At 36.4% G+C, this 27,902-nt stretch overlaps 1 protein-coding gene across 2 annotated transcripts in view; it reads right to left on the bottom strand.

Moving 5' to 3' along the window:
- LOC129725524 (membrane-bound alkaline phosphatase-like) overlaps positions 1–27,638 on the bottom strand; it is a 52,751-nt gene extending 25,113 nt beyond the window's left edge. The window contains exons 1-3 of one of the 2 annotated variants that reach the window (XM_055681481.1): positions 27,414–27,638; positions 5,571–5,705; positions 4,454–4,646 (exon numbers count right to left, since the gene is read on the bottom strand). In XM_055681481.1, coding sequence (XP_055537456.1) covers positions 4,454–4,646; positions 5,571–5,705; positions 27,414–27,575 — 490 coding nt within the window. In that variant the 5' untranslated portion in view covers positions 27,576–27,638. Of the gene's footprint in view, positions 1–4,453; positions 4,647–5,570; positions 5,706–7,599; positions 7,619–27,413 lie in introns of those variants that run through there. The other variant, XM_055681482.1, reaches the window with a different exon arrangement.
- Between the last annotated feature and the right edge of the window lie 264 nt (positions 27,639–27,902).

Raw genomic sequence — 27,902 nt, 5'->3', positions numbered from 1 at the left:
CTCAAAAGCAGTCACTTGAAGTTTGCGGATTGGATCTCAAACGATCATGTTTCTCCTCTAGGACAACTGTCGCTTGCTCCCGCGTAGGAAACCCGAAAAGATTATTCAATTGTGCGCCAGGAGAGACACAGAAATATATTACAGGTCGGACTCGATTATATATAGTCTCCGATTTTTTTTTTCACTACATATAATCGAATTTTATATATAATCGAGTCAGAATAAAAAATGTTTTATTTTTATGTTTCATAAAATTTTTGTTGTTTTCGAATAAATAAAAAGAATTTTATTTTTGATTCATCCACCTTAAAGTCGGAAAACACATTTCATTCAGAAATTGCAGTCAAATGTAGAGAAAAATTATCAAAAAAAATATAAAAGAAAACGTAGATTTGTCAACTTGTTGGTATTTAATTTCTCAAATTTAAAAAAATTAAATTTATTATTTTTTTTAATTTTTTTTTTATTTTTGAAGTTATTTTCATTCAGGTATTTTTGTTTAAGTTTTTTAGTTTTTTTATTTGTAAATTTTTTGAGACAATTTTTAAAGTTTATTTTTGAATATTTTTTCTATTTTTACTTTTCTAATCAAACGTTACGTATTCTGTAGATACACTAAAGTCGTTTTTAACGCGGGGGATACATGCCGCTAAAAAACAAAAACGCGTAAATTCCGGAATCAGCTTAAGAAACCAGCATTAATTCTGCAATCCGAGTGAAGAGAAACCGAAATCCGCGTAAAAAAATACCGCGTAAATTCCGGAGCCCGCGTAAAGAAACCGCGTAAATTCCGGAGTCCGCGTAAAAAAACCGCGTGAAAAGCGACCTTAGTGTATTCATTTACGATATTTTAGCTCTAGATAAGTCATATTTGAAATTCAAGAAAAAAAAATTATTTGCTTCTATATATAATCGAATCTTAAATTATATATAATTGAATCATATATAATCGAGTCAATATATAATGGAGTCTCTATATAATTAAGTCCGACCTGTATATCGTAAAGCACCACAGGGACAAAAATACAAGAAAAAAAAGAATGAGGAAGGCACTGAATCCAATGACTACCGAGCAGAAGAGAAACCGACCGATTTCGAAACACAGAAGCGCATTCCGTTGCTTTGAGTTCATGTTTGATGTTTTGAGGGTAAAGTTGCTTAGAGAAGCTCGTGACAACCTCCTTTATTAGACAATTTCACGATCTGCTGTTAGAATTTTATTAATACAGATGTCTTGAAAGAAAAAATGCTGAGCCAGGTAACAATACTGCGCCAAGCCATGTATGAGTGGAGTGAACCTTTTTTTCTAATAAGGGGGGTTTGTTAGTAGCTTAAGTATTTAAGATTAATATTGAGTTTTTGTGACAAATCACAAATGGTGACTTCTCAACACTGTTCAAAGTTTGTAATTTTAATTGTTAGGATTTGTTTGCTTTCCCAATTAGGACTTGGGCGTCGTACACGAATTACGTAACGCTAAAATTCTAAATTTAGGGCCCCCTCCCCACTATGTAACGATAGATAACGTTCGATATGACTCCCCTCCCTGAAATTACATAACCCTGAACAACCTGACACACCTCCAAATTTTCAATTTCAAGCAAACACCGCAGTTACGTAATTGTATCTACTACTCTCTCCCTCCTATGTAACAATAAGTAACGCAGACACTATTCTATGGTTGCTTCACCAGAACAACATAATATGGCGTCATCCATTAATTATGTAGGGACTTGTTTCGAAATTATCGACCCCCCCCCTCCCCCATAATAAGGCTTAGTAAGATTTTGCATTACTCCTCTCCCCCCCACGAATCTTACGTAAGAAAGTCTTTTTGGGGAAAAAAATATTTTCGAAGGTTAAACAATTTTTTTACACATAGCATATTTGTAGAGGATAAAACAAAACAAGTTAATACAGTTAATACTCTCCCAGACGGTCTCGAGGTACGACGCTGGCCTAACAATAACGTAATTTGTGGATGACCCCTATAGCGTTTTCACAGATGACGCATTCACTATTATGTAGTCTTGTGTCTTTAATAATTTGAAGTGGTGGCTCAAAATCGGCCATTTGTGACTACACAGTTTAACTTTGGAGCGGTTAGCTACAAAAGAAATTAGCTATTTCGATTTTCTTGACCATAAACACTTCAGTATAGATAATAACAGTTTTAGATTTAAGAATGGCCGAACACCCAGATGCTGTGAAATACCGAGTCATACAACAAGGATCGTGCTACCATCTGGACAGAGCCGGATTTACGATTGTGGAGGCCCGGGGCCCAGTTTACAGTGGGGGCCCCGAAAAAAAAAACAAAACCGTTTTTTATCGTACGATTATATCGTATTCAAAAGTTACCAAAAATTTGTTAGATTTTTTTTCAGAGAATTTATTAAATAAATAATCAACATTCAACTCTTTCAGTATAACGAACTCTCAACTCAACAATGCTAAGTTCATAGTCGAACGAAACCTATTTTCAATCATCTTCATCTTCGAAAAAGACCTTTCTCCAGTTACGTTCGAGATCATTATGCCTTGTTTAGACTACGCCGCATATCACCTGATATCGCCAGATGATATCGGATATCAGTTCGGGTGTTCACTCTACAGTCAGATGATATGTTTGACATTTACCAACTGTTGCCAACTGCTGCAAATCTAGTTTTTATTGGTTTTCGAACATGATATCCGCGATACCAGTAGCCGAGGTGATATCCAATGACAGCTCGATTGTATGGAATATCAGGTGATATGGATATGACATGGTGCTATGGCCTCGACAGCACGAATGGCCCGATATCAGGTAATATGCAGTGTAGTGTGAACGGGGTATCAGGCTCAAATAAATCCTCAAATAAGATGATTTTTGAAAGCACTAACGAGTTTATGATTTTTTTCTTCGTGTAATCTTTTTTTTTTTTTTGAGCTCCACTTTGATATACACGCGGGGTTTGTGGCGATCGCACATTTTGAACAAATGTAATAATAAATTCGATGCTTGCTCACTGTTTACAGCCAGATCTGAAATCTGAAAATTTTTTCTTGATATCTAAAAAAAATTCTACCGCAATTTGAAAAATTGTGATCCACAGGCAAAAATTTGCACACAATTTGAAAAAGACTGCGCAAATATAAGGCGACCCTGGCAATAATCTACAGAAACTAGGAAAAAACTACACACATCTGCAGGTCAATAAAATCTGCGCACGGACAAGTAAACTTATTTTTATTTGGAATCAACAGCAATGCTTAAAAAAAACTTTTAGATTATGTTCTTTCTCCGCTTAACCTCCCATGAGCGCTGGTTCTATTCAAATGATGTGTTATTGTGTGTCATTCCAAGAGAATCGGAGGTGAACTCTTATGGATGTAGAGTAGGGAACATGTTCTAAGCAGCTTTAGGAACCGCCTGTGTATTCAGACGAAATACTCGAAATGTATTGGGTGAAACTCGAACAGTAGTATATCAATCTGTTCTCTATCGTTTTCTCTATCAGAACTTGTTTTCATATTGTAAAACTAAGTTAGCAAACTTTAATAATCATCAATCAAAGTTACCAATCGAGGGACACTATTCCAATCACCCCGAACCTATTTAAAGCAGTTTCCATCTGTTTTGCAGACGTTTTTTTTTTTCAGCACACGAAGTGGCTCCTGAATGGCTGCAATATAGGTCGATTTATTTCAATTGCAATTGTTCACAGATTTCTTTGTGATTAACGGTATTTCTTATATTCGTAAGACAGCTAGACAATCAAAGTTTTCGTTTCCATCATTGAAATTGTCGATATTGATCAAAATGCAGGAGTTTGAGGCCTGTTTTCTTCGACTGATTAAACAAGGCGCTACTGCTTAAGCTGTTCCCTACCCTAGTTGTGATATTGGCGCTTCCAAAAAAATAACATTGAAGCAAAGTTTCAGATTGGAATGGTCTGTTTGAATTTTCTTGCTGTAAATTGAACTTTTGATTGAATCTCATTTTTGATATCGAAAAGAACTTTTTCTCGTTTTGTGGGGGCCCCAAAAATGGGGGGGCCCGGGGCCCGGGCCCCCTGGGCCCCCCCTTAAATCCGGCTCTGCATCTGGAGATCTAGATCTGCACCTTCTCCCTTACACTATGTTCCTTGTAGGATATTTAAAAAATGCTGTATTGTTGAAATTACTACTTGTTATTCGTCTAATGCTTTAGTGCATGTTTTGATATCGTTTTATATGAAGGCTTTTTTCTACCTCCAACGGCAGCTCATAACGTATAGACAACGGAATAATGAACAGAATGAGAGAAGCTATCAGCCAGACTTGCGTTACCGTCTGTCAGTATTATCAAGTGACAGATTGCTAATAGATGCTACTTTAACTCTGATTGTGTACTACATAGGACGACATCAACAATCGGTTGACATAGCACGAACAGTGCACAACAAAATTCAATAATAACATACATTACCGACCACTTTTCCGGAGTCCAGAGCCCACTTAGCTACAGATTCCAGTTGTTTCGTTTTGTCACCAGTTGTAACACAGTCACCCCTATTGACAGTCGGATGGACAGCCACGGTACCCAAGTTCCCCTTCACTCCGGTCAAAAATGCTGTGCTAGCACAAGCCTCATCCGGCACCCGACTATCAACGCAATATGTCTGAAAGTGGAAATGAGAAAAACATTAAAAAAACGATCAGACTAGCAATCATATCACTTTTTGCCACACACACACCGAAACCCATCGTCCACATCCGGCACATCCCCAATAATTCATTCCAGCCTTTCACCGAAAATATGTTCCCAATCAATAAAAACTGACAAATCATAAAGCATTTTCCATCCAACCCACAATCCACCGTTCATCGTTTGGCTTCTTTTTTTTTCATTTCGCTTCCCATGTTTTTTTCGCTTCACCTTCCCAACCCTCCGCACGAGCATACCTGATACGAACGCTATGTTCAAATGCCTGAAGCACCACTTGAAATCCCCAATTTAATTCAATCGATCAACATAAAAAGCCGGCAGGGTTGCCATCAATGTAATAATTTTGAACAATTTGCTTGGGGACTACCAAATGGTGTTCCGGAAATCAATACAGAGTGGATTTTATATAAACTCATTATTTGAAAAAAACAAAACTTCAAGATGAAACAGAAAACTGGCACCCCTCCCTTTCAAACCATTAATCATGCTCAACTCAAACCTCAACTTTGCCCGGTTCTCCTCTGACTCAACCCCTGTTCTTTGGTCGTTTGCAACCTTTCAAACATAATGTGAAACGTTATCCACTTTTCTGGTTGAGTCAAAACACAGCCTAGACAGACGATCGCTACCATTAACTGGCCGGAGTGATGGAAGTGGCAGAACGGGAATAAGAGGAACTGATTTGTTTCAGCAACCACACAACACATCCCCTACTCATACTGCTGGCGTGAAGAAAATGGGCATTCTCCAGTTGAAGCGCCGCAGCCGAGTAGCTCGACAAGAGTTTAGTTGAAACATCACAAAATACATACACTGATGCTATCTTTCAGGCGAGAGCATATTTGGACATTTATGAATACACAAAGAAACTGCTTACCCTTGCATTACCACTCCATTTGAGCTTCTCGAAGGAAAATGTGGCATTTTCGCCTCCGTTCACTGTTCTAGCTGCTGTGATGGTTGCCTGTGACATTCCGGCCCCTATGAATATCATGATGTTTTTGGCGATATTCTGCAAGAAACAGTCAGTTGATCTAGAGATATATTATATATATTATGCTATAATAGCAATCAAGACAGTTAGTTTGAAACTTGGTAATCGGTATGATAACAGCCGATGCTCATTCTTGGAAGACGACGCTAATTGCAACACTAGGCCGTATATCGTTTCGGTCATATAATTCTATTCAGTCAATATATTGCCAAAACTGTATACGGAACAGTAACCGCAAAACACTTCAAATATTATATTTCCTCGTAAAAACACTATCTCATAGTTCAACCAGATACGTCACTTTTCAGCTGAGTGATTTTATCCAAAAAGAATAGAGAATATCTGATTTAATACTGCTTCTTAGATTACAATGTAACTTTTAGAGGTTTTCGGTCTGAAATTGTAACTCGAAAATCTTCAGTTCTATCGTATAACTGTCCAAGAGTTAGTTCATGACTATTTGCTTCGATACATTCCCAGTCCGCTATTAGGCAGTTAGGAACTTTCCAAGATCAGCGAACGGGCTGTAAACAACTTTTATTGAAAAATTATTATACTCATGTGCAATGCATCCTAACTGCACAAAAAATTCTGTAATATGTACATCTACCTATTTGGCGATAAATGCATTATTGATTACAGTTTCTGTATCAAATTCCATCCTGTTCAAATTCACTAACTAATTTTCTTTCGCAAAGTCTATTAGAAACTGGTAGGATTACACATAGAAAAAATAATAAGTTCGATAAACATAGACCAGAAAATAGAAAAGAAAGCACTCCCAGACCCAGACTGCTCAACAGACATTTGCAAGCGTTGTTGAGACTGGAGTGGCGTGCTTCTGGACTACCTATGTTAAAAGAAATTGAAGTAATCTGATGGGTGGTGTTCTATAGATTAACATTGGAAAGGGGACCACTATAGGTTAATTTGTCATAAATTCAAATTTATATCAAGTGAATAAGCAGTTTTGATAGCAGCAGTTTGAAAGCAGCAGTCAGAATGAGAAGGAATGCAGTTCTGCCCTACGTTCCGGTCTACTTGTTTGTTTCGATTTACTTTATTAACCTATAGTGGACCATTCGTCAATTAACTCAATTTCACTTATCATAAATCAGAATTTATAAATGTTTGTAATGTAGATTGGCTAGATAAGGTGTTTCCCGATGGCGATGGAAGTTTTCTGAAAGTCTCTCGAATTTTCGCATACATTACATTATACAAGTCAATCTAGTGGGTGGTCCACTATAGGTTAATCTACCCTAATTCTTAAGTTTGTGCACTCGACTGAGAAATCTAATGTATTTCTGATCGTTTGAACATCTCGTTTTGAAGATGATGAACAACTTTTCGTATAGGAAAATGAACACAATAAGTTATATACTGCCTATAATCGCATATTAGTCCCATCTGGAAAATCACCGAGTTGAAAAAACAGCGCTTGAAGATATTCTTCTTGTTTTGGGTATTTCACTTGTCTGGGTGGGTTATTCTAATTTTTTCGTCATAATGTAATGAAATAGACCTTAATCATAACTTCTTCATCGAAAAATTGCCTTTTCCGTGAAAATTACATTGAAAAATAAGGAAGAGACTGATATGCGATTATTCAGGCCATCGATTAGCAAAATAATCGCATACCAGTTCCACTTTCAATCGCTCGGTGTGGGAGCAGTCGTATTTTTCTCAAGCATTTTAAATATGGGCAGACGTTTGTGGCCGCAGACAGCTTCTAAATATGCTGCATGGAGATGGGCGGAGACGTCCACCCATTACTCACTCCGACTTTAAAGTCGTCGTTGCAAAAATAAAATATAAGGTTGAAGGTTGGATATGGGTCATTCCATGTCAAGTGATCAGGCAAATGCAACGACCCTCTCCTATTCGCTTTAAAATGAAGCGAAATACGTACCGAGTGGTTAGACACTATCACTGCTGGATGTGATATGCCCTTTGATCAACTGCACTACATCTGCTCGATTTTAATCACCTTCAATCTATCAGTTAAGTTGAAAAAAATATTAAATCACTCAAACACTAAACCGAAACTTAAACAACGGGCATCACTTCTGCCTCGCGGAATAAACCTTAAGAGTTAACACCTAAACGAACCGCGGACTATCTATAACGACGTAGGCACCTGCCTCACGAGGGGTATCACTATAACGACCTCGGACTTCCTTGAAGTCCCAGCTTAAGTATTCGCCGCTACTCCGGTCACTCCGAATTTTCCCGCGGCGTCGTCTTCTCACGAGAGCGGGCCGCTCTTCCGTCTCTTTCCTCGCGAACGTGCCCGTGCACGGCTGATGCAATCGTTGTTGACTTTTTCGCAAATCCGCTCGGTCGCATGTTTTGATTAAACATCCGCGAATTGGAGTTTTTTGCTGTAAATATAAACTTAAAACATTCGAACTTGCGTTCGATTTAATAACTGAGGTATTGTTTTTGCCTCCATAATCAAAACAATACCTTCTTTGATTATGATCCACTTTTCATATTTTCATAACATGAGTGGTGGATGGAATTTCAAGTTTCAACACTTGCGATGTTGAAACAAATTGACAAGAGAAAATGATTTCATCATCTTGTCCATGCATATTAATGACAAGTTTTTCCAAAGATGTTTTTCCATTTAGGATTTTTCTTAATCCTTCTTTGGAAGAGAATGGAAATTAATTGTAACCGCCTAAAATCAGGTCGGCTCATAAAACCCCCACTGATCGAGTTTTTAATTAATGCAATTCATTAAAAACCTGATGAAAGTATTTGGCATGGGTTACAAAAAAAAAAAAATTTGAAGGAACCTGATTTTTGGATAATTTGGAAATGAAAGATCTTTTGCCTCTGTACCCTACTACTCTATTCTCTAGCTACTACTGTTCTATCCATACTATTCCGTACTCCTTCTCCTTCTCCTTTCCTGAGAGCCGTCCGCTCCCTTTCGTTCGCTCCTCTATCCACTCCTGTCTATCCTCCTTCCTTGGTATTATCCGTCCCATTAACACGAAGAATATTTGTTGTTTCAGGATCTTTCTTGGTTGACCTAAGTCCTGAATTCTGTTGAGATATATCCTAGATGTTACAGCTTTTAATCTTTATGCTCGGATATAACACCGATCATTTGTTGCACGTAGTCCTAAGACTTGATCTGGTGTTTCTCTACACTTATAATCCTGCCGATAAATTTGGGATTCTTCCTGTTCCCTGAAGACATAAACCCGTTGCAAGTGGTGTAAAGTGTGTGTATATAATGAATTATCCGGCTTCTCCTAGCTGATAGAATAGTCTTATCTCCTTAAACATCTTTCTTGATTGATGATGAAAGACTGCTTTTCTCTTCCGTTTTATTCAACTGCTATATTAATTTCTGATTCAGTCAAATATATATTTACTGAATCCGTTCTAGATTCATCTCTCTCCCTCCGTCTTTTATCTCCGCCGTCCGTTCGTTGAGTACTGATCCTTTTATCGTTCTCCTACTGTCTGACCCTAGTCTTAGTTCCTAACTTTATATCCCTATCTTTACGCTCTGAATATTTTAAATTGTATGTTACTTTACTTTTAATTTTAGTGTATTTTATTTATATTATAATAATTTTTTTTTTTTTTTTTTTTTTTTTTTTTTTTTTTTTTTTTTTTTTTCTATTCTCTACTCTCTCCTATTGTCAACTTCTTCCCAATTTGATACCTTTTTCATGTTTTCCCATTTAAGCATATATGTCTTTAATATTTATTAATAATGAAAACAATTTTAATTTTAATATTTCCATTTTCTTACTCAAAATATAGAGTCAAGAAAAATATTTTTCTCACAAATATATAATTTTGAGAATTCATGATAATTCACCCCTCTTGTCAATAATTAAGCCAAAAAATCTTATACCAAATTAAAAGTAAAAATATTGGAAATATGAAAAAAAAAAACAGGTCTACAGCAATGCAAGTATTTAATACCGAAAAGGATAACCCAAAATTACACTTGCATTACCGTATAGCAGCAATCTACACTCACCATACCATCATTCTGTTTTACCTTCCTTCTATTCACCATTCTGGTTTATCTTCCTTCTCGTCTTCTGTGGATCGCCTGGTAAATTGCTGTTGACCTAAAACCCCCCCTGATTTGAGGTTTTAGGCAGGATTAATCTGTAAATATACTCATTTTGTTTTCTATTAAATAATTGTATAATAAAATGTAGAATAATCCCAAAAATAATTATGTACTATTAAAATTAAACTCTATCATACTACATAGTTATATATCTAAAAAAAAATATGCTGACAGATGTGTGTAAATCCATAATTTTTTTTTTTTTTTTCACACGTCTTTTACTCGGAGCCCAATCGTGTTATTTGTGACACAATAATTTGTGCATTCATGTTTTCTGTCTGTGTTCAGACTCCTTTTCCAAAAGTCCTTTCCTTGAAGGCACAAATAGTTCTCTATTGACTTTGGTAATTGGAAAAGTTTGACATTTTCTTTGAAATGTATTGAACACATTCCTTTACAGATTGTGTATTTGCACAATTCCTGTAAGGTAATTGGTTTAGACTCTAAACCACCTAAATATTCCATTTTTACCTCACTTCTGCCCCAAACTGTTGAAATTATTGGGTATAGTGTCTTATTTTGGAGACCCTCGAAGGCTTCTCCAAAGTATTGGCCATTGGCTAAAAAGCTCAGTGTGCCTTTATCCATATCCAGTATCACTTTAATAGTCTCGAACTTTATTTTGAACTTTTCAAAAGATTTTCGTTCTCTACCATTTTGTTTTTTCGGGTACGTGTCAATGATTGAATCATGAAGCGTCATGCCCCTGTTTATGTCAAAGCCCCAAGAATTGCTATCTAGTCCTAATAGACTTTGATAACCCATGCATTGTAGGGTTGCATCAGACGTTGCTATTCCAACGTATGCATGTGTCCCCCTCTGTTCACTAGGCCATGTTATTTCCCATACATGGAGACCTTTTGTGAACCCAACTTTACCTCTTATGCAATCAGTATTGTTTCTTGCATAAGTTCGATGGGCTGTGAGACCATTAGTTTCTACAAATATGTTTTCAGAACAGTCTTCCTTATTCCAGGAATGTCTTATCTGTTCTTCCAGAGATACTGTTGGTCTTTCCAACAAAATTTTTAATCTTTGTGGTATCTCATAATTTTCGTGTCTTTTCGGTCTTTCCATATTTGTAATTTGAGGCGTTACACTATGTTTTAGTCCTCTTCGTTTGTTTAAATGTTTCTTGGCATACATTTTACGTAGTGTCAAAAGTATTTGTTGACTACTACAAACAGGATTTAAATTCTTATTTTTTTTTTCTATATATATTTACCTCAATTTCCTAGGCTATAGGCCTGTTCGTATCTCATTTGCTCTGTCTGCAAAAAGAAATGAGTAAAATAAATTCTTAATACATTGCTGTATATAATATAATTAACAATTCGTATACTCAATAACTACCATTCTGGGTCACTACTCCCTTGTTATTTCATTCAAATCACAGTCATTCTAGGTAGTGTTCCCTTGTCCAATAATTCACTATCCATTCAAACATAAAAAATCGTAAAAAAAAATTCAGTTTATCGACAATGTTCAATTTTACTATTGTCGAACGGTAAGTACGATCTCATTTAACATTTCCCATGGGATACTGATTGTAACGAGGGAAACTTTTATCCGCTCTAGGTCAATATTTCATTTCTTCTATTTTCATTTGAAAGGCCCTTCTTTCAAATAATGTGGGGTCTCTTCCGATTTAATTAATCAAAGTTTTACTCTTTCGCGTTATTTATGGGAGGTATGTTTCCTCTTCCCCTTTTAATTCTTTTATAGTGCTCATCTATTTGACATTATTACGTGCAGACATTTTTGACAATCTTTGACAAGACATTTACTTATCCTGGATTTCCAGCTCTTCGGTTCATTCAAATGCTTTTTTGTTGCTATTGGCGAACGCATTATGTTATAATTAGCTGTAGGTTGTCGCTCTGTATCAACTTTTTCTACCACCGAATTCTGACTGGTGGTCTTCTAGTTTGTGTTTTTATAATTGTCTTATTTTCTGATATCCCCTGGATATCGCTTTCATTTGTTATTCCTGTTGAGGTTTGAAATATATCTGGTTCCATATATTCTTCTTCTAATTTTTGAATTGCTGGTAAATTCGCTTGTGGATTTAATTCACGCATGAGCAGGATTTCTCCATTATGTTCTAAATTTGGATTGGCGAAAATATCTTTCATCCTTTTAAGCATCTCAGCGTCTGAATTCGGTTCCCGTGGGTCGATCAATGGCCCTAAATGGGTAATCTTTTGTCCTCTCAACGGTATCTTTGGAGGTGATGAACGAGGTTTTTTCAGAATTGAAACCTTTGGATTCCTTTGTTTAAAAGGTTTCGACTTCCTTTCCTTGGAATATGAAGAGACGTACTTTTTGTTTTGTGGGCAAGAAATCTGCCCTTTAAAGCAACAAATAAAAAGTACTATCAACGTTGCCAACATAATTATTGCTCCAGTCCCTATACTAGCTATAGTCCAGCCTGATGAAAGTGGAGAATAAATTAAATTTTCTAGGAAGGGTCTTTGCTTTTTGAGAACTTCAACATCGATTCCTAAATCAAAAAGCTTCTTTCGATCATAGAATGAAACTTTAGAGAAATTTCCACTCAATGTTGGGATCAAATGCATTGTACTTTCTTCCCACGTAAAATTCATTATTTTGTAGTTCATTGTGTTTACTAATGCTTTGTTATCCGATACTGTAGTATCTGAATACCAAATTTTTGTGTTATTTGTTTGAATCCTCATGTTTGGGGTTAGCCTCATTCGACCTGTACCCCTAACAATCAAATTTGTTTTATTTTCTCCATGGAAAATATTTACTTCAACTTCTTGTGGGGTTACATACTCCCAAACATTTGACTCCTCGGTTTCAAACCAAGCGTCGTGATTGACTCTCAGAAGTTTAATCTTACAATTTTCTGTTGAATTTCTGAATCTGAGATTCAATAGGCACTCGTTTTCTGAAGTTAAATTTTCCTCCTTCAGTTTTAATTCACAAATTCTAAAATTCATGTATATTTTGCAGTTTTCGTATTGAGTTGCCGTTAATAGGAATCCCCAATAGCTATCAATTTCCTCAATTATTATATTCCGATCCAAATTAATGGTCATGATAATAGTTCCATTTATTTGTGGAATAAAACTTCCCTTAAATGCTTTGAATTTCCTCTTTGAAACTAACGGTATCTTCAGGTCAATTGACAACATTTGGTTGTTCTCCGTTTTAAAGGATACATCCGTTATTCTCAAAATCTCTGACAATATTCCGCTATTTTGTCTTCTTGGAAATTCGAGGCCCCCTTTGATCTTACTTTCAGCCTCTTTTAATATTTGCAACAAAATTGCTGGCTCTAGTAATTGAATAAACCATGTTATACTATTGTCTTTATTAAGCAAGACTTGTAGTATAATATTCTGTTGTTTATTTAAGTCATTTATTAAAGATTGAATTCTAAATCCAATTTCAATTAATTCCGACTCAAGTTGTAGTGCCTTTTTATATGTACTAGCGAAACTTAAGTCGTCTTGGACCAGTTTCCCTAATGTGTTGAACGTATTCATCACGTTTTTCATCTTATCATCTATATGCAACATTGAGCTGTCTACAAATTTGTACATAGCATCAATTGTCGCAGTTTGATGATCTAGTGATAAGACCAAGGATTCCTCGTTCCTTCTTAATTTGTCCAGATTTATATCCACCCGAATTCTATCATCAGAATCCATACCTCCAATGGCTGTTATAAAACCACGAGTTCTTCGGGATGGAAAAAATTCTTTTATGAACTTATTCATATCCATGCTTTTGTTGAATGCCCTTTCTAAATCACTCAGCATGACATTACAATGTGTATTTTTTATTATTTTTTGTAATAATACACAAGTATAATTATAATCTGCCTTAGATTTTAATAAGGCCTTCCCTCCTTCTTCTAATCCTAATACCGGGAATCTTACCTTCAACACGTATGTGCCCATTCTTATCAACGGCTCGTGTTGTTCCTCTAAAATGAATCCACCATTCGTTAACCAGAATAGGTTAACGAGAAGAAAAATGCTCCTGTAATCGAGGAGAAAAGAAAATATTTTGATATTGGCTAATTTTTTTTTTTTTTTTTTTTTTTTTTTTTTTTTGCAAAAAGCCTGACCAATTCTGGTCAGGGATCATAGGCCATTAGACGTAGACATTTATTCATTGAGAGACATTTTTATGTAATAGACTTAAATATTATGTACGTAATAATAATTTTTTTTTTTTTTTGATAATATACTAATATTTTTGTAAAACTTTCTTTGTTAATCTTTATGTTAACAAATGTAATATCACATCCTTTATTGATTAATAATTCGTCTTTCGTTGTGGGTTTTACCCCCTTTTTTTTTTTTTTTTTTTTTTTTTTTTTTTTTTTTTTCATTCTTTTAATTATGGTATTTTCTTAGGCGATTATTGTGGATCTTCTCTAGTTTGTTGCCGTTTTTGATTACCGTGGTTTGCTCACTGGGCAAATCTACGATTTCATAAGGGCCTCTCCAATAGCTCTGGAGTTTCTGCCCTACTCCCATGGGGTTGGCATGTACTAAGACCAGATCTCCCCACATAGGTTGCCAATCGTTTGCTTTTCTGTCATAGAGCTCTTTGCGCTTTTCTTTTGACAGAATTAGGTTTTCTCTAGCTTTTGAGTGAATGTTTTTGAAAACAGACCTCATCTCTTTTGAGTAGCTTTCGTAATTTAGACCATTTTCCCTTTGGTTATATATGGATGCTGGTAATCTAGCTAATCGTCCATATACAAGTTCGAACGGAGAGTACTTTGTCGAAGAGTTAATCGTCGTGTTGTACTCGAACGTAAAGTATGGCAGATGTTGGTCCCATACATGTGGGTTGCCTACTACGTACTGACGCAGGTATGTTTTTAATTCACGATTTGATCTCTCAACTAAATTGGCTTGAGGATGATACGCGCTTGTGTTGATTTTCTTTATTTTCAAAATTTTACAAATATGTTTGAACACCTCACTCATAAAATTTGAACCTTGATCTGATACTAATTCAGCAGGTGTTCCAAATTTACAAATGTAATGTTCTATAAATGTCTTGGCGACTGTTTCTGATTCTTGATTCTCCATTGGTGCTACTACCAAGAATCTGGTTAGGTCGTCTTGCATGACAAGTCCATATTTATTACCAAAATCGGATTCTGGTAAGACAACTATGTCTATAAAAACCTTCTCAAATGGTTCTGATGACGTAGTTGTTATCTTCATTGGGATTTTGTTATGGCTCCAAATCTTGTTCTTCTGACATGAGTCACATTGTTTTACATAATTCTCAATGTCTCTTCTCATGTTAGGCCATACAAAAAGTGTGCCTATTCGTTGATGCATTCGTTTTGCTCCTACGTGTCCACCAAGAGGCGCATCGTGGAATTCATGCAAAACTGTTTGAATTTCGTCCTTGTTTACTATAGTTCGTTCACTGTCTGCGTTGTATAAAATGATGTTGATATCCAATTTCCACGCAATATATTTTACTATTTGTAAAATCTGATATTGCTTTATCTTTCTAAACGAGATCATGTGAATTGTCTTTGCGTTTAGAATGAAATCCGGGCAGTTATTGAAATATGTTAACATTAAATCAATAAAATTGTCAAAATTCATTAGGGAGTTGTTCTTCCCTTCGAGTAATATTCCTGCTACCTTATTTGAAGGATGTGTCAAAAGGTTATCTTTGACCCAATCTTTGATACCGTGAGGGTAATCATATAAAGATGTTAACTCATTGAAAGCAGTTTTGCTATTTAGGATGACAAATCTTGCGTCGTATGATTTTTCATCTTTAATAGTTTTTGTAATAACCACTTTTGATTCATCAATCAATTCCTGTTTCAGAGCGATTTTGAAGTCCTCCGCTGATAGATATGTTGCGTCTTTTAAGGCGTCATTTGTGTCGTTTAAGGTAACTTTTTCGTTGTCCGAAATGTCAGAGTTTAATATCTTGGAGATTTCATCTTCAGGGACATCATCGGAATTCTCATCATCATTTATGGGTAAATCCTGTTGTCGTTTTTGTTGACGAGTCAACACAGCGACCGTATTTTCGTTAGTGTCGTTGGCCTTTTCAACATTTTCATGTTGAAGTCTTGACAAAAAGTCGGCTACTATATTTTCTCGTCCTTGTTTATATCGTATGTCCATTTCCAGACCTTGCAATTTCAATCTCAACCTAGTTAAGGTGTGAGATGTTTCTTTCAGATTCCACAGAGAAACTAAAGGTCTGTGATCTGTATAAACGATGAATTTTTGGTTATATATATAGTGCTTGAATCGATTTACTGCCCAAACAATGGCAAGTAATTCCTTCTCGATTACGTGATACTTTATTTCGGCCCCTACTAAGCCTCTACTAGCGTAGGCTATGGGTCGATTTGGTGTTTTTTCATTTGAGAGGACTGCTCCAATTGCGTAGTCACTCGCATCCGTAGTTAACACAAAGGTATCGTTATACTTTGGTCTTACCAAAAGAGTATCCGATGTTAGAAAATTTCTCAATTTCTCAAATGCACTTTGGCATTCGTCTGACCATTTGAAACGAACATTTTTCTTTAATAAATCATTCAAAGGTTTTCGAGTTTCCGCTATTTTTGGGATGAATTTTCCATAAAAATTCACTGTTCCCAAGAATGAGCGCACTCCTTTTACTGTCTTTGGAACTGGCATATCCCTTACAGCTTCAATATTATCTTTCATAGGACGTATACCGTGTTCGTCAATAGTGTGTCCTAAATAATTTATCTTTGTTTTTAATATTTGACATTTTGAGGTTTCCACTTTCAAGTTATGTCTTCTCAGAGCTCTCAACACTCTGATCAGATTTTCGTTGTGTTCTTTTATGCTTCTTCCGTATATTAAAATGTCGTCAAGATAGACCCGAGCCCTTATGTCTGGCAATTCATATAGCACTGAGTTCATTAATTTTTGAAAAGTTGATGGGCTATTTCTTAGTCCCATGGGCATTCTCGTATATTCATAATGTCCATTCGGGGTTGAGAATGCTGTTTTCGCCGCATCTCTTGGATCAATCGGAACTTGATAAAATCCTGATTTCAAATCCAATGTAGAAAAATATTTACTATCCCCTATAGTATCTAACATCTCATCTATTAGGGGAATGGGGTAAACAAATGGTTTAGTAACCAAATTGAGAGCTCTAAAGTCTACTACAATTCTGTACTTTTTGTTCCCTTCCGCATCTAAATCCTTCTTAGGTATGCACAAAACTGGTGCATTCCATGGACTTTTGCTAGGCCTTATTATGCCTTGGCGATGCATTTCGTCTATTTCTTCATTAATTTGTTTTTTTGTAGATTCTGGGAATCTATACTGCCTCTTATTTATAGGGACATTGGTTGTTGTCTCTATCTCGTGCATTGCTGCATCTGTGATAGTCAACTTATCCCCTTTTAGGAAGAATATATCACTATATTCTGCCATTATATTTTCCATTTCAAAAAATGTATTTTTTTCGAGATGTTGGAGTTTCAGGCTATCCAAAACCTTTTTCACTCTTTCTCCTCCTCTTGCTTGTGTAATTCCTTTGTTCTCCAATAAGCTATAATCTTGATTGGAATCCAAATCTTCCATTTTAAATTCGTTATCGGGTTCTGTAATTGGTTCCTCTTCGTTCGCGGAAGATATTTCGAAGTAATCTTCATCTCCATTGTCGGCAGAGCCTATTTCAGGTTTTAAACTATTAAAGTAGCTTGAATTATTTTCTCCATGATCATCTGAACTTTCTAAATATTCACTGGTGTAATCATCTTCGAGGTATTCATCTTCAGATTCACTGTTAGATAATATAGCTTCATCCTGATAATTTGCTATGAATATTTGTTCGGGTTTTCTAGAATTATTATTGGTAATCTTCGATACTTTAATATCAACCTTGTCTTTATCTTCAATTGATTTCTTTGGAATGTTCAATTTGAAGATAACATATTTAAAGTTACCTCCAATCGAATCAATATGGCTTTTCATGAATTTTGCTCCAAGTATTGCTGGAATTGATAATTCGTCAATCACGTAGAATTTTGTCGGGATTACATGTTCTAATATCTTTAGGTTTATCCAAGTAGAGCCAATGGAATTCAATGCTTCACTATTGGTCACTCCCTTGATTTCTGATCTGTCGGATTTATCTATATATACAGCACCGACTTTTCTAGCTCTTCTTAATGATATTATATTTGGTTGAGCACCTGTATCTAGTAGATAATCAGTATACTCATTCGATCTTTCGAGTGTATTTAGTATTAGACTAAACCTCTGATCGTGGGTCTCTTTTATTGGAAACTTAATTTCTGTTGTTTTATTTATAGTCTCTTTGTTTTTTAGTTTTTGTGTTCTTGGTTTTGATGATGTAAAAAGGCAGCTTTTAAATTGGGATTCCGTCAACCTTTGGTTTATTGAATCCCTCCTTTTTAGTTTTTTGACCCATCTCTTCTGTAATCCCTGTTATTACCATATTGGCCTTGGTGGTTCCTAGGTTGGTTTCCCTGAAAGGGTCTTCCTTCGTAGGAATTTCTACCATTGTTTCTGTTGTTATTATTGGTATCATTGTTTCGGTCATTATTCCTATAATTTGAATTATGACCGTTTTGATAATTACCGCGGTTATCATTTCTGTTAAAGCCATTATTTTGGCCATTTCCTCGGTAATCGTTATTCTGTGGTCTAAAATCGGTATTGTTCCCCCGGAAACTATTACTGTTCCTGTAATTGGAATGGTTATTATCATTTCTTTGATAATTATTATTATTCCTGTTTCCGTGGTAATTACTACCATTATTTTGGTAGTTTGTATTATTACCATTATTTCTGTAATTATTGCTACTACCATTGTTTTGGTAGTTGTTCTGGTAACTTTGATTTTGATTATTTGCCTGAGGATTGTGTCCTCTGTTCTGGTTTCGGTAATTGTTATTATTGTTTCTTCTGAAGTTGTTATTTAAATAAGCAACTCCTTGAGTGTTATTGTTCATGTTGTTATAATTTTTTCTGTGAGGAGAATTTGGTGAGTTCTCCGGTTTCGTCCTTCTGTGGATATCCTGGAGTTCTTCTTCCTCCTCACATTCTTTTTGTAGCCATTCGAGCAAGTCCATAAAGGATTTATCTCGTTGAGACTTTCCTGCCGAAATCAAAGTGTGATTTCTCAGGCCCCCTAGGAAGTGTTTCCTTAGGTGTGTTGACACATATGAATCATTTCCCTCCTGTCCTGGGATATCTCTCACACTTTCGTAAATTTTTGTGGCTCGTGTTTTATACTCCTCAAATGATTCTGAATAACCCTGGTGTAGGGTTTCGATTTCTTTGAAGATTGCCCCGATGTTCTTTTCAGGCTGGAAAAGTTTTTCCATTTTTAATCTAACTTCGGGCCATTTCTCGGCCCTTATATCATTGAGCCGTTTGAGTGCATCCCCTCTGAGCTTTGTGTACACCACATTCAATAATGGGGTGTGACTAGCTGCTGCCGGGATGTCTGTTGCAAAATAATCAACTTGTAGTAGGAAGGGATCTAGTTCTTCCGCCTTTCCACTGAATATTGGAATGATCGCAGCTGCATCGATCATCATTTTTGTTGTTTCTGCTGGCATTTTGGTTTTTTTCTTCTTTAGTAATCTATTGAAGAAAAAACTATCTTTGTAATATTTATTTTTAAGCCTCTCTAAAGTTTCAATGAAACTTGTGTTATCGAAATCAAAATCCTCTGTATGGTTTTTATTTTCCGGATTTGTTTCGCTTTCCAGACTAATATGATCTGGAAATTTGAAGCGGCTTGAAGCGTCTTCTTGTAATATAAATGAAGACGATATCGGATAGTCCTCTCCTGATGCCTTTTCTCCCTCTCTATCTATCTGATTCTTGTCTTGTAGAAAGCTCTTTACTTCACCCGATATATTAAATGATGAAGTAAAGGGTAACGCTTCCCAAATTTGCGAATCCTCGAGGGATATCGAGTGGTTTAATCCTTGTGTAGGAATTACCACTTCGATATAATAGTCTGAGTTTCGTCTTTGCCTCTTATTTTCTTTTTCTGGGATTATCGAAGTTCCCTCTAATATTCTAATGGATTGCTCTACTTTGGTTTTTACAAACTCAAAGTCATCTGTGAGCTTGTTCCAATCTTTGTCCTTTAGTCTTTTATCATATTTAAGGACTAAAGATTCGAATTCTTCTAGGTGATCCCTCAGGAGTTCTTTTTTCGTTAGAATTCCTTGAAGTGATCTTGCCCTATTTTTGCTTTTGAGTAGATTTTTATATTCCCGTTCAACGTATTCCTTGATCTCCTCTAATCTGGTCATTGAATCCTGCTTCCAGCAGCATATTATTTGACCTTAAAAAGAGAAAGGAGATATTTGTAGGGATACCGAGAGTTTTTTCCAATTTTAGATTGTTTGGGTCTTTTTGCTCTATTCTCCCCTTTTCATACTTATGGGATTAAGTAATTTTAATGTATTTGTGGTACTAAATTTAGTCCAGTATCGGCTGAACGTGCTAACTGCCTTCAATCGTGCATGTCTTTATATGTCTTGGTATTGGGTATAGAACCTTTTTGTTCTATGTGTAGTCTTTTCATACCACGGCTTTGTTTAAATTGTGTGCGACGTGCTTCGCTTCGTTCGAATTGTGTTCCCCTTGCGGCTCTGCGTGAATTGCTTAGTATGCAATTCTTAAGTCGTTTTGGTCGCTACTCCTGGAGCACCACCTTCATAGTGAGTGTTGCATGATGGGCTTTGCTCCGATGAGTATGTGTCAAATTTGTAATTTTATTGCTAATATTTTATTATCTTTTCTAGTGGAACTCCCCCATTACTATTATTTATAAACCCGTCGGGGCTCTAGACGAACTAAACAACACCAATAGTCTTGCAATTTCTTCCATCTGTTCTCAAATTATGCATTTGTGAAGAAACATTTCCCTTTAATATATAAAGATAATTATATTATTTTTTTTTTTTTTCTTTCCCTCTAAGCGTAGTTCCTAATTACGCCTTGACCACTCCCTACTGCCGTTTGTGTTTCAACCGTGAAAATTAATTTTGGACTTTTATTCCTTCATTACCGGCTCAATGTGCCATTTGTTTGACGGTCAAGGTCTCGCGTAGCTACCAAGCTTTGCAACTACTGACGCAGGTCATGATGAAGCTCTAGTTTTCTTCCTCCCACTTTTGTTCGCAATAATCGCACACTCATACGCGTTCCGCGACTATTGCTGTATCGGAGACGTGATTAATCCTACACAACTTGGCGATGCCTGTCATCAGTGGATTAATATTTGTGTCATCATCCATCTTGTCATCTTGTCACTTGTCATCCTTTGTGATATTTAGCTTATTTTCATTTTTTTTTCTTTTTTTGTAGGTTGAATCCTGTTGCTGGTTCCAGTGCCCTGTGAGCCGCTCCCTGTCCGTGGGATCCATTGCGATTGGATTTCGAAAACCTGAATTCGCGTAACACTGGTCAACAGTCGATCTCGGATTGTTATTATTGTTCCTCCAACACTTTCACTGTTTCTTCCTCTAATCCTTTTTATCCGTTCTTTTAGGTTTCGACCATCTTCGAGGAGGAGCCCTTAGAAACACCGGACCTGCACGTTTCGTGGCATTCACCTTCGTTGATTTGGGTCTGTCTTTCCGACACGTCAAAGTCACTTAAGCACGTAAGTTTTTTCTACCTTCCCACTACTGGCTCAGCCAGAAAACGGCGCACCTGAGCCTATCTTTTCAGGCTCCTTTGCGCTGTCACCAATGAAGCGAAATACGTACCGAGTGGTTAGACACTATCACTGCTGGATGTGATATGCCCTTTGATCAACTGCACTACATCTGCTCGATTTTAATCACCTTCAATCTATCAGTTAAGTTGAAAAAAATATTAAATCACTCAAACACTAAACCGAAACTTAAACAACGGGCATCACTTCTGCCTCGCGGAATAAACCTTAAGAGTTAACACCTAAACGAACCGCGGACTATCTATAACGACGTAGGCACCTGCCTCACGAGGGGTATCACTATAACGACCTCGGACTTCCTTGAAGTCCCAGCTTAAGTATTCGCCGCTACTCCGGTCACTCCGAATTTTCCCGCGGCGTCGTCTTCTCACGAGAGCGGGCCGCTCTTCCGTCTCTTTCCTCGCGAACGTGCCCGTGCACGGCTGATGCAATCGTTGTTGACTTTTTCGCAAATCCGCTCGGTCGCATGTTTTGATTAAACATCCGCGAATTGGAGTTTTTTGCTGTAAATATAAACTTAAAACATTCGAACTTGCGTTCGATTTAATAACTGAGGTATTGTTTTTGCCTCCATAATCAAAACAATACCTTCTTTGATTATGATCCACTTTTCATATTTTCATAACATGAGTGGTGGATGGAATTTCAAGTTTCAACACTTGCGATGTTGAAACAAATTGACAAGAGAAAATGATTTCATCATCTTGTCCATGCATATTAATGACAAGTTTTTCCAAAGATGTTTTTCCATTTAGGATTTTTCTTAATCCTTCTTTGGAAGAGAATGGAAATTAATTGTAACCGCCTAAAATCAGGTCGGCTCAAAAATGAAATCAACCCCCCTCCAATTGCGGGGCCCTCCATTTTAGTATTTTTTGACAAAAAATCATTCTACATGTTTTGGAAAAACATCATATCTCGGAGACCGTAAAAGCTACATACAGTATTAGACACTCTTTTGAAAGGTTATTAAATTTGCAATCGAATGGCATTATCAGATTTTGCAAACAGTGTTGCCAATATTGATATTTTTACGTTTAAAAACTAAAACTTCGTTTATCTCAAAACACCCCAAATTGTTTTTAAATCTGATGTCACCAATGTGCTCAGCGGAAAATTGTACATAAGAATCACCTATCCAAAAAATGCAATATGCGCCGTTGCGGAGATATTCAACGTTTAAGATAACGAGTTCGTTAAATTCACAATACAAATGTGACCAAATGTTGAAATGCACTCGTAACAAAAGCACTATTTCACATCTCAAGTGTAGGTTTCTCATGGCCTTTTTGATGGTTTATTCTTTTGTTTTCATAACGTGGTTTCTGCCAAAACATACGCAGGTTGATTTGAGTCTTCACGACAGTGAAAATAATGGTGTGTTCAAAAGGTTTGAGTTTAAAAAGTAAGTGTACACTGCCCCTGTTTACATAGTTGACGTAAGAGCCAAAATGTCCAAATTGCACTTTTTCGTTGATTCAGCTTCCTTTCCCTAAGATACATACACTACAAACAAAAAGAAAAACCATTTTGTTCTGAAACTTTTGAGAAATATTGGAAAAACGTTTTGGCGTAACTGCCAATTGGTTGCAAAAACTGGCGTCACTCCATACAAGGTGCAATTGTTTATGTTATGTCGTTTTATTCGACTGTCTAACTACTGTCTGTTTGCCTAAGTTAAGTCGTTTAATTCGACAAATATTCCATGGACAGGGGTAAAGGGGAAGGTGGGATTGAATAATTGTATTGTATATTAATATTTTTCACAAAACACTCAGCCTCAGGAAGGTGTAAAGTCACCGTGTCCTTTCCCCCTACCAGTGGATATTTGCATCAGATGAAATAATTAAATCGTGTGTGTATATTACGGTGGGTAAACTTAATCGATTTGCCAGAACATTTTTAAGGTTCTATTTGGGGCCCCAAGCAATCCTGACACTACCGGAAGTGGATTGATCGATAGCTCTCTAGAAAGAAACATGCGCAAAAGTTTTCCTATACTAATGTTCATACAAATTTATGTACATGCATATGTAATGCACCAATCAGAGGCACAAGTAATCCATATCCGGCAGGTTTAGCATTGTCTGGGGGCCTAAATTGAACCAAAGAAAAACTTTGTCCTGGCACTGTGCTGTCAAGTTTGCATTTTTCCATGTAACGATTACTCCCCTTAGCGTAAATGTAAGTCTTTATGCATGTGTTTATATGTGTGTTTGTGCGTGTTTGTCTAATTGAAACTGCCGATGGACAATAGCTGACGTTTGACCGAAACACGATTGATAAAACTGAATCAACTGCGAGGCAGAGTAGAAAGTAGTCAAGTTTTTACGCCAAGCTATGCGAACAATCTGCGAGAAAAATACATGTTTATTCGCATAAACTGGCGTAGCGGTTTTTCTGGATCAATTACCACGGGCCGACTCGTATAATCCATGGGGCCTCTTTTCAAAAATCAATCTTCATAAAATTGACAGACTATTTTGTTGAAATTGTATCTCAATATAATGATTTGGGTTAAAATAACAAAAACGCGTTTTTCTCGCAATGATGGTGTTGGTTGTTACGTCAATTATGTAAACAGGGGCAGACAGCTGAACATCACAATCGACCGCACTTAAAATCGCGAGAATGGATTTTGTTCAAACTTCGGTCTGGTGTTCAACGTTTGCAAACTATATGCGGAAGCCATGAAAAACAGTATGTGAAGTAGGGAAAGCGGAAAATAAGCAAACTGGAAATATGATCCAGATTTGGAAAACAGATACCGCATCCCGACGGGACTTGAACCCGCAATCTCCCTGTCTCCGAAATGGTGTTTTGACCAATTAAACTACGGAGGACGGTGATACTGTTCCACAATCTAAATCGTATCACATTCCACTGCCGACTTATCCTATTGTTCATCCCTAACTACACATACTACTGTGCAAACGTTATTTATAGACTGAAAGGAATGTCTCACACACGGTAGAGTCAGTTGATGCTGATAACTTTTATAGAACTGTGTGATCGAAACCAAAGTCAGTCTGCGTCGTGCTTGCAAGTGCGACACAACAATGGAAAGTGCTCCGTACGGCTAAATTTTTAGAACTAAACTTTTATTTTTTAACAACGGCTTTTACCTATAACCACGCAAGTTGAAGTAGTTTGATTGGTCAAAACACCATGCCGGAGACAGGGAGATTGCGGGTTCAAGTCCCGTCGGGATGCGGTATCTGTTTTCCAAATCTGTATCATATTTCCAGTACGCTTATTTTCCGCTTTCCCTACTTCACATACTGTCTGCTTAATGAACTCAGGTGTTAACGGGTAAAAGCCGTTGTTAAAAAATAGAAATTTAGTTCATGGAAAACAGCTTGGCCAATATTTCGCAGCTAGACAGAAACAATGCTGCAATCCGCTGAATTGCCATGGCGGTTCTCGTAAGAAAAATTTAAGAATCATTTCGTCACGTTTTCATGACAGGTTTTATGAGTTCAATCAGGAAATAGTAGAAGGTCGAAAGACATGCATCCAATGTGATGCAGCACTGAGAGCGGAGGTTGTAAGGATTAATTCGCAAGATAGAATGATGGATCAGGAAACAGGTGTAGCAATCGATAAAAATAATATACCTCAGCACAAGTAATGTTACAAGCATTATAGTTAACATTCATTATTTCCTTGTTCAAGGTACTGGTGAGTTGTATCATTTATCTGATAAATTGGAAACTCCGCATGAGCTGAGTAACAGGATTTTTCACACTATATTCTTGACAACATGAAAATGTTGGCAATGATATCAATATCACTTCAGCGATGTCACTATTGTTTTGTTTTATTTCAAATTGTTTTTAACCTATTTTAATTGTTTACGTGTATAGTAAAAACACAGCTGGTTTGCTCTAACACGGTTTTGCAATCTCTTGTTCAATCACCCGTTAGTGAGTCGAAGGTCAAACAATCGAGTAAATACAGTGGAGAAAAACTTCTCAAGGCATCAAAAGCTTCAAAAAAATCTTTTGAGGCTGTTTCTAGTCATCAATGAAGGTCTAGAGAGTGCTGGATAGGAAATGGTTCGGCAACTTAAAGAAAAATTTCAAATTTGTAATAAAACGAACGATAAAATCCGTCAGTTGTCAGTGCTACCAGGTTCGATTCAGTTAAATCTGTTCCAGGGATCCGAGGAATGCATTCGGCGACACCTCAAGCTGACACTACCAATTGAATGAAGACATTGTCAAGCTCTGATCGGGTACCTATTTCAATTTAACTCCAAAAGTTAAACGAAAATAGTCACGTACTACAAAAATCACACGTTAATTTCTGACAAACGTGTTAAACAAATATAATTTATGAAACGCACGTTGTACCTTATTGACTGTTAATTCAGGTACCATCAAGTAGTATATGAGAAACCAGTTTTTGAGATTCGAAGCAGTGATTTAGTTTGGAATGCGTTTTGGTAAGGCTTATCGCATTTGTAGGCGTATTGTTGGAATTTAACGAACTCGTTAAACTGTTTGCAAAATCTGATGATGCCATTTGATTGTAAATTTAATAACCTTTCAAAAGAATGTCTAATACTGTCTGTAGCTCTTACGGTCTCTGAGATATGATGTTTTTCCAAAACATGTAAAATGATTTTTTGTCAAAAAATACTAAAATGGAAGGCCAATTGGAGGGGAGTTGTCCGATTGACCCAAAACATCTGGATTTCTCAGTTTCGACCCAAAACAAGTAATTTTATTCATTTTGAAGTGAATCGGAGAGGGGCGTTGCGTTTGCCTGATCACTTGACATGGACTGACCCATAAACTACTGAATAATTCCCTTTCTTACGTTTTTAGTGTTTCGCAATACGTACTGAATAGAAAAACTCCGCATTAGCCCGTGCATTTAGCATATTGGAAAACTGGTATTGAGAAAGGGAAGTTTAGTGTCTACCTAAAATTAACTTTTGTGTGGAGTTTATTTGCAAAAACCTTGCATTTTTTAATTATTTGATGATATATTAACAGTAAAAAGTTTTAAAAACAGCACTGAGTATTTATTATATGGATTGAAGAAAAAAATATGGCCATACTCAGGAATAACATTTGTTGGGACTGATATGCGATTATTTTTAAGATGGGACAATTTGACCTCACATTTTTTTCTCACTTTTTCAAATAAAACTTACTTTTTTGTTTCCTTAATCGATGGTAAAACAAGAAATAGATGGAATCTGATATTAAAATCAAAAACGATTAAAATCCATATGGGACTGGTATGCGATTATAGGCAGTATAGCTATCCAAATTTCATCAATTTGGAGGGAAGTTGCCTGATATGGAATTTGACCTTCTGTTAATCCGACAGACTTTGCAGCTGCTAGTGTAAACAGCGTAATTAAGTGCCTACGGCTACAATCCGATTGTCTCTAAGGGTCTTTCTCTATCGAGATTCGAGCACACTTTGACTGACTGGTTAGACCAGGATCTTAACTTTTGGACCCATTTGAAAAACACTTATGAGGAACAAATATATTTAATGAAAGATGGATGGTCGTACACTTATATTCGTAACTCGGTGTAACCATTAAACCACATTAGGGTTGACACATTCTCTTGTTAGACGAGAATGTGCGCCAAAAATAACATTTACACATACATGCGCACTTATTTCAGAGCATTATCTAACGCTGACCTGATTTTTTTCGAACCAGACAAAACTAGTAAAAAAAATCCATTCATAAGCTGTTATCAATGCACAGAATTTCTTATCAAATTCACTCGATAGATTTTTTAGCCGCTATTTCTTGAATCATTTATGACATTCACACGCACTTCACTTTTAGTTACCAAGTTTCAAGCTGCAACTGCTGATGTATCTACAGTAATTACAATTTTTTGCATGGTATAATCCTTCTTTTCGAACAGCAGATCATGAGCCTGTTGATTCCAGTAATCCGGATCATGATCCGCATGAGCGGCCACTAGTTCGATTTGATACCCAGCTAAAATTGCTAGCACTAATATTAACGATAACTTCTGCATTTTTCTCATCGCAAACGATTTAATATTACTACACGGCGAAGGAAAGCACACTGATGACAAAAGTCAATCAGAATCCGAATAAGAACTGAATGAACCAACAATGCGGCTATTGAATTTATAGACTGCTGATAAGTAATCACATAAGATATGGAGAAAGCATTAAAATAAAACCTCCGCTTGAAGACATGTTTGGAAACAAGAATACTCTTTTTCTTTCATGGTTGCACCCACCCAGAAAGACCAAGCTAGTCAACAATCAGACTCAATTTAATATATATTAAGATGTTGAACCAGCATCAAATGAGATGCAAAGGACTGATAAAAGGCAACGGACAC

Source organism: Wyeomyia smithii, chromosome 2 (assembly GCF_029784165.1).
Source record: "Wyeomyia smithii strain HCP4-BCI-WySm-NY-G18 chromosome 2, ASM2978416v1, whole genome shotgun sequence".
Taxonomy (NCBI): domain Eukaryota; kingdom Metazoa; phylum Arthropoda; class Insecta; order Diptera; family Culicidae; genus Wyeomyia; species Wyeomyia smithii.
The sequence above is the reverse complement of the archived record's forward strand: the minus strand, read 5'-3'. Positions and strand labels throughout refer to the sequence as shown.